The sequence below is a fragment of the Lygodium microphyllum genome, chromosome 28, assembly GCF_053477565.2.
Source record: "Lygodium microphyllum isolate KBCC chromosome 28, Lygodium_microphyllum_v1.1.10, whole genome shotgun sequence".
Taxonomy (NCBI): domain Eukaryota; kingdom Viridiplantae; phylum Streptophyta; class Polypodiopsida; order Schizaeales; family Lygodiaceae; genus Lygodium; species Lygodium microphyllum.
The window spans coordinates 18600072-18608453 of record NC_141162.1 but is presented as its reverse complement, the minus strand read 5'-3'; the positions used below and the strand labels follow the sequence as shown (position 1 = coordinate 18608453).

At 43.9% G+C, this 8382-nt stretch overlaps 1 protein-coding gene across 1 annotated transcript; it reads left to right on the top strand.

Moving 5' to 3' along the window:
• Positions 1 to 2972: 2972 nt before the first annotated feature.
• On the top strand, positions 2973 to 3377 carry LOC148011214 (uncharacterized). The gene has a single exon (XM_087670333.1). The coding sequence runs from the start codon at positions 2973 to 2975 to the stop codon at positions 3375 to 3377; it is 405 nt and encodes a 134-aa protein (XP_087526459.1).
• Positions 3378 to 8382: the final 5005 nt, after the last annotated feature.

Sequence of the window (8382 nt, the reverse complement as noted above, 5' to 3'; positions counted from 1 at the left end):
GTATAGGAATGCAGTTTTTTTAGGCTCTGCCAAGCAACAACAAACACTAGCATTCACGGTGCTTGTGGAAGGTATTCATGGTCGAGTCCACTTTTCTTCTGTAGAAGGTTGTGTGCTGAGAGGATGCAGAGTAGAATAGGAAGTCATATATCTGGTCGAACCTATGTTTCTTGGAGAGTCAAATGCTAGGATGTAGTCGGGCTGGAAGAGTCGAATCAAGTTCTTCATTCACATTTTAATAGGTGGGCAGAAAGACAACGGAGGCTGCATCAGCAGGAGGATAACCTTAATGTGGAAGAAACCCTTGGAATGCAAAGCGATAACACAAGATATGAGTCTGAGAAGAGTGTAGAAGATTTGGAAGATGTTGAGCATTATGGGGGATTTTTTCAAGAAGAGGAATAGCAACAGCAATGGACACCAGTTGAGATAGGAGGAGTAGTTTTGCAGCAAGTATTTTTTGCAAGAAGGAGGTTACAATTTGATCCGTTGAGATTAGGAGGGGGCTTACCAGCACCACCTCCATCACCAGTGACATCAGCATCTTCTGCAGGTAATCTATCCCCAAATACGCAGCGAAGGATGGCAGCAGCTAGGGCAGATTTTCGTGTCAAGTTTAGGAGCTTTTCAGGGAAGTCAAAAGAAGACCCCAATTGCCACATAGCTCAGTTTGAGACAAGACGGCAGGCCAGAGGATTTGACGAAGTATATGACGCTCAGCATAAAATGCGACAATTCAAAGCAACTTTGGAGGGAAGAGCCATGCAGTGGCTGAGCAATTACAACCCAGCTTATTTTGTAGATTACTTGGATTTAAAGGCAGAATTTTTGAATAGATTTTGGAAGGAGAAAACTCCTAATGAGGTTCTTGCTAAGCTAAAAGCAATTCAGCATAAGAAGATGTTTGTGGAGGACTATAGTCAAAAATTCAATCAGTATTTGAGATGACTTACAGCAGTAGAAAGGCCGACTGATGAGATGTTAGCTGGATATTACATGAATGGCTTGAGAAAGGAGCTGTGGAATGCAGTTTCAGGAGTGGATGTTGAAACACGATTGAATGATTTAATACAAACAACAACTAGAGCAGAGAAGAGTGTCAAACCTATGATGGCTCAGACCATAAATTTGGTTGAGGATGATCAGGAGGCATGGTTTATGGAAGCAAATCCAACAATTGTTCTTGTTTTTGAGGTGGATGTAGAGTGAATTCTAGAAAAGTATGTTTTTCGGGAGAATCTAGGTAATTCTAATGAGAAGTCATCTTCTAAGTCAGGGACTATAGCAGAAAATCGGGAGATTGACAAGGAAGTGGAAAGCAGTTCTGACTCTGAAATGGTGAAAGACACGGATTATTTTGATGATGTAGTTCCACCAAAAGAAGCTCTTACAAGGGCAGAATTTCTATATGACAGGTTAATGGAGAAAGTTTCAAGGGTCAAGGAGGATGATTTGCAGGAGTTAAATTTGGGATCTGCCACAAGTCCTAAGATGAAGAAAGTTAGTATTAATCTGGATGAGTCTTTTAAGGAAGATCTTAGATAGCTATTACAAGAATTCATATGTCAGTACACCTTTGACTTATTTGACAAAGAAGGATGTTGAATTTGTTTGGGGAGATGTTCAAGAAAAGGCTTTTCAAATCCTAAAGAAGATGCTTGTCCTTTCCCCTATTATTCAACCACCAGATTGGCAACTACCGTTTCATGTATTTGTGGATGCATCTGATTTAGCAGTTGGAGTTGTTTTGATGCAGGAGAAAACCCGGGGGTGGTTTCGTCCTATGCATTATGCAAGTCAGATGTTGAGACTAGCTGAGAAGAATTACACAGTTACTGAAAGAGAAGCTTTGGGGATGATTTTTGCATTGGAAAAGTTTCCACATTATTTGCTTGGCAACAAGGTCATTTTTCATGTGGATCATCAGGCACTAATATTTTTGGTAAAGAAGCCAAAGCTGGAAGGCAGGTTGGCAAGATGGATGCTTTTATTGCAAGAGTTTGATTACACAGTGTTGCATACACCAGGAAATAAGCATGCAATTGCGGATTATCTATGCAGGTTGGAGAATATGCAGGAAATACCTAGAGTTTTAGATCAATTTCCTGATGTGGAATTGTTTCATGTGAAAGGGCAAGGGTTTGAAAATTGGTATGATCAGATGGTGCAATTTCTGACAAACGGCGTTTTACCTTCAAATATGTCAACATATCAGAAAAAGAAGTTCACCTTGAAAAGCAGACCATTCTTGATTATTGTTGGATCCTTATACAGAAAAGGACCGGATCAGATTATCCGAAGATGTGTGCCGAATGAGGAACAAAAGGCAGTTTTATAGGAGGCTCATTTTGGAGCAGCAGGAGGTCATTTTTCTAGTGAAATAACTGGAAGGAAGATAATGCAAGCCGGGTTATGGTGGCCATTAATGCTGAAAGATGCATATCAGTATGCTAGGGAATGTTTGCAGTGTCAGAAGATAGGGCAACCAACTTCTATGGACAGGATGCACGATCATCCAGTTTTGCCATTAGAACCATTTCAGAAGTGGGGGTTGGATTTTGTTGGCCCCATTGAGCCAAAAGCTAGCAGAACAAGAGTTAGGTACATCTTGGTTGCAACGGATTATGCTACGAAGTGGTTGGAGGCATTGCCCCTCAGGGATAACAAAGCAGAAAGTGTAGCTAGATTTTTGTATAAGAATATTATGACAAGGTTTGGTTGTCCCATAGAATTGGTGTCAGACCAAGGGGTGCATTTTATGAATGCAGTCATAGAGGAGTTGACAACCAAGCATATGAGCTTGCACAAGAAGTCTACTCCGTATCACCCTCAAGAAAACGGATTGGCAGAAAGTACAAACAAAGTGTTGGTGAGAATTTTGAAGAAAATTGTGGAGGAAAACAGAATTGACTAGGATGACAAATTAGATTCTGCATTATGGTCCTTTAGGATAGCATTCAAAGTGGTTTGGAATGACACCATTCAAACTTGTGTATGGTATGGAAGCAGTAGTCCCTATGGAGTATGTGGTTCCCAGTTTAAGGCTAGTAGTACAACACAGATTGAGTCCTGAGGATTCAATATTACACCGACAAAGGCAATTGTTGAGATTGGAGGAGGATCGGATTAGAAGTGCATATGCTGTGGAAATTTCTCAGAATAGAAAACACGCATGGGTGGCAAGGCAGGTCAAATTCAAGATTTTTCAGAAAGGTGATTGGGTGATGTTGTATAATTCAAAATTAGGCCCGCATCCAGGTAAGTTGAAGTTAAGGTACTATGGGCCCTACCAGATTGTGGAAGAGTTAGGGCAAGGGACTTTTCGATTGAAGAATGTGTTTGGGACTCCAGTTCTGAAACCAGTGAATGGGTTCTGACTGAAGAAATTCTATGGCAAGGTTCCGGATATTCCTAAACGGATGGTCAACAAAGCTGGAGAAATAGCTGGCAGACGGGTTGACATTGTGCCAATATGGTCAGAATTAGATATGGGGGATTTTGGTAAGTTCAGGAGCAGTTTTGAGATGGAACAGATGGAGGATTGTAGCGGATTTTCAAGTATGGGCGGAAATCGGAATTCAGAAGTCAATAATGGTTTGTGGCCGGATGGCATGCAATTGTTTTGGTGGAAAGGAGAAGGATGTAGTCAAGGCGGTGTCAGATCAGCTGGAAGCCCCTAGTGGCTAAAATCGGATCAAGAGACTATGGGTCCAAGGTCAGTCGGTAGGCTCAAGCCACCGAGCTGTGCCAAGTGTTTAGGCTAGACCTTGGGCGGATTTAATTTTGAATATTTAAAGTGGCTTTTGTAAGTTTGAAAGTCAGTTGGTTTTCGGATATTGGAAGTTGGATGCTCATAGGTATGCCTATATATATGATGCCGTTTGAGTTTTGTGTACGCCTATCAGTTTCTTGGTGGATTTTTTGATGTAGCTATGGCAGAATACAATTATGACTGTCTTCTTGGCAGTTTCTAGTCTCTTTACTTGTCTATTTCCCATTCCATTTTTTAGTGCGGATTGAGAGAGAGTAATAGTCATGCAGAATCATGTGTATGTTTGAGGTGAAGTAAGAGTGTTGTCAGAGTGATGAGAGTTGTGCACTGAATGTATTAGGGTGGATTGAGTATAGGAATGCAGTTTTTTTAGGCTCTGCCAAGCAACAACAAACACTGGGGTTCACGGTGCTTGCGGAAGGTATTCATGGTCGAGTCCACTTTTCTTCTGTAGAAGGTTGAGTGCTGAGAGGATGTAGAGCAGAATAGGAAGTCATATATGTGGTTGAACCTATGTTTCTTGGTTTTAGCAAATACTTTGTCACATTTATTGATGACTGTTCAAGGAAGTTATGGGTATACTTTATGAAGGAAAAAAGTGGTGTGTTTGAGCACTGCAAATCTTTTAAGGCAGCTGTTGAAACAGAAACATGCTTAAAAGTAAAGTGCTTGAGATCAGATGGAGGGGGAGAGCACTTCTCTAATGAGTTCAGTGGCTTCTTGAGGACTCATGGGATAAAGAGGCAATTTACTTGCAAGTATACCCCACAGCAAAATGGTGTTGCAGAAGGAAAAAACAAGCATATTACAGAAGTTGCACGGGCATTAATGGCTGAAAAGAATATGCCCAAACGTTTTTGGTCTGAGGATGTCCATATTGCTATCTACATTATGAACAGAACTCCCATAGCTGCAGTTCATGGGATGACTCCTGAAGAATGCTTTACTGGCAAGAAGCCTGATGGATCGCACTTAAAGGTATTTGGCTATGTTGCATACGTTCATGTGCCAGATGGGCTACGGAAGAAGCTTGATCCAAAGTCAAAAAAATGTGTTTTTATTGGATACTCTTTAGAGCAGAAAGGGTAGCATTGTTATAACCCTGTCACAGGTGAGTTTAGAGTGAGCAGGAATGTTATCTTTGATAAGATGGGAAGTTGGTATACACCTGTTGGTGATGTTTTGGATGATGATAATGATCAGGACAGCTATGTGCAAAAAGATAAACAAGAATCACAGAGTCTTAGTGGACCAGAAACATCATCTGGTACTACACCTGTAGAGTGAGCCCTTGGTCTGGGAGACTAAGGAGTAGCCCCACATCTTCAGGTGGATCTATAAGTGCTGCAGGGAAGGACAAAGGAAAGAAGAAAGTGCTAGATGGTAATGATGCATCTACCAGTCATTTGGGATTTGACAAAGATTCAAGTGGTTTAGAGAGTTTGGATGATGAGCTTGATATTCCTTCAGTCAAGACACAAGGTGTACAGAGGGCTCATAGTAATATAAAGGCTCCATTGAGTGATCTAGTGGTACGTAGATCTAGCACGGTCAAATACCTTGTTAAAAGATTTGGTTTTGAAGGTTATACAGCTCACCATTATGCTTATATGGTGAAACTAGTTGAGGATTTTGAGCCTACTTGTTTTGAGGATGTTGTTGGTCATGCTCATTGGGATGCAGCAATAGATGAGGAGATGGCTGTATTAGAAGCCAATAAGACTTGGGATTTGGTACCCTTACCTAAGGGTAAGAAAGCTATTGGCTGTAAGTGGGTTTACAAAGTCAAGCATAATGCAGATGGTTCAATTAGCAAGTATAAGGCTAGGATGGTTGCAAAAGGCTATGCTCAGACATATGGCATAGATAATGAAGAGACATTCAATCCAGTTGCTAGGATGGCAAGTGTTAGGTATGTGATTGCCTTAGCAGCAGCCAAAGGTTGGAGTTGTCCCAATCACAGCTTCCGTCGTCCTGTTGCCTAAGAAGATCAAGCCGTTATCCCAATCTTCAATAACTCTGGCATTGCGCATCCAGGGCCGGCCTAACAGAACATCATAGTCCACTCCCTTCATGACTATAAAGTCGACCGAGAACCGGACACCTACGATTCTTACTAGCTAGTTTTTATGCACTCCGAATGGCCTTACCCTCATGTCGTTTGCTAGTGTGATGTTAAACCGAGTAGTCTCAACAGGTGGGTTTCCCTAGGTTTGCAGTACCTCATGGCTCAACACACTAACCCCAGCTCCCATGTCAAGAATCCCCTTCCTTGTCATGTCTCCTAAGGCTAGGACTGGTAACACTATGTGCATTTTGGTGCCTTCCCAGAAAGCATTAATGTGCAAGGATTTTGGCACAGAGTATAGCGTAAAACTCGGTATTTTTGTTTCTGCATTCTGATGCTGCATGTCTGACACCTGCTCCCATGACTCCTCGACCCACTGCTTGAGGTTTCGCCATAGGGTGGGGTGCTGCTTAAGCAAGTTTCCTAGGCTTAACGTCACTGGGGTGGTCACTAGTGTGGTGAGGAACCCATCTCGTCCTTCTCCTGTGCCAAACTGCTCTGGCCAATGGCCGTGACTAGTTTGTGGCCCTTCAGCATCAAGGCTTGCCCCCAGGGGTGTTGTCTAGGGTGCAGTTGCCCTTCCTGGTTTTGGTTGAGGGGGTAAGTCTGCCATGGTCATGCTAATGAGATCCTCGCTCCCATCCTCTAGGATAGACTCAGCGTCTCTCAAATGTGCTTGTGTCTCTTTTGCTCAGTCCCTCACTTTCTCTATAGCCTCAAGTTGGCTCTTCAGACGCGGGCACTCTCCTACCTTGACACTCCCCTTTTCGACCGTCTTAGGGGCTGAAGTTTCCGTCTCTACGTCCTCGACCTTCTTTCCAATAGGTAGAGTTGCAGCACTCTCGGCCTTCAGTGCGACTTTAGCCTCTAGCCTCCTTTTCCTTCGCTTGCGGCTCTTCTTTCCCATCGAGGCTGCATCGAGGTTACTAGACCTTGGTAGAGATATGCCGCCTGCTTTGTCTGGGCACAGATTATGACCCGCAATGGGATCCGTGCCCAAACAAAGCCTCTACCTCGTCCCCTTCCTAACGCCATCACTGGCACTGGTCAATAGTCCATGAGGACGGTGTTACCCTCTTCGTCGTGAGAGACATAAGGGTATAAATAAGTATCTTTCTCATTTTTCTCTTCCACGTAGTGGATCGAAGCGTCACTCGATGGATGGGTCACATAGGGACCTGGCGGCCTCGATATACCTATGGGGTTTATGTCCATCCTGGGGACAGCCGTCTTAAGGTCGTTAGACGCAGGAAGGGACTCCCCTTCCGAAAAGTGGTTGCGGTTTGTTGGCTATGTAAGGCTGGCCATATGGTTGGGAGTATGAAAGTCTCCTGGTGGGCAATCCACAGTGCATAGCATCGTGGCCGAACCTGCCGCAGTTAGCGCAAGGTCTCGACCGAGGGTCTTGACACTCGGGTGGCAAATGATTTCCGCCACAATACACACATTGGATGTGTGGCCGTGTTGGTCATCTCCATAGGTCTTACAACTTTACTATCTCCATCTTGACATCAGCCACAGGTCATGGCTCGTCTCAATGGCCTTCCCCTTATCTTGGGATGATGGTGCGGGTCGCTCACCGGAGGTTGGTGCTCTTTCCAAACCTCTCGAGCTGGTTTCTTCTGAGCCAGAGTTCTTGGAACTCCTCTCTTTCAGTTGGTCATCAACTCTAATAGCTTCCTCAAAAACCCTAGCTAGTGTGTCTTGCTGCAGGCTTGAGTTGGCTGCCAGAGCCTTATACAGTTCCTCATTTCAAATTCCTCTGATGAACACAGTCGAAACTTCTCTCTCAGTCAGTCATTCGCCTGTAGGGATCCTCTTGAAGAGGCTCCTTATGTGGGTTACGTAATCGTGAGTGTCCTCCTTCTCTTTTTGCTTGACATTCATCAATCGTACGAGCAGATTATCAGAGTATCCAGGCTCGGCAAATCTCTTAATGAAGAGATCCTTGAGACTATTGAAGTTTGCCCGCTCAGCTGCGTCTAAATTTGTATACCAGGTCCTGCCCTTGTCCCCTAAGCAAAGTCTAAATGCTTGAGAGCACTGAGTCAGGTCGCTGAGGTTGTTGGCTTCGCAAACTTGCTCAAACTACTCTACAAAGCTGTATGGGTCGTCATGGGGTTGGTACTTGTCGAGCTGCTTTGTGACCATTGGAATCTTAGACTGGCTCTTAGAGCCTTGTGTTGCTCCCAACCCTGCAACAAGCAGTGAGGTTGCTAACGCTGCAACACTTTGCTCTGTTGTGGTGTTGTCTAACAAGCACTTCATGAGAAGTTCGTTTAGCATTAAGTCCCCTTCTAGGGCTCTCTCATGATCCATTCAATTTCGGCCAGCTAAGTTTAGAACTCGCTATACCTCATGCAATTCCATGCTTTGCCTTTGGCTCCTGACCTGTTGGTCTCTATTCTACGCGGCTATGCCTTGCAATGCCTTATGCGCTAGCTTCCTCTCTTCTTTTAAGTCTACGATGATAGCATCTGCTGTTCGACCGCGGTGCTCATATCGGGCGTGCGCATCATAGCTGCCGACCAGTTGCTGAATA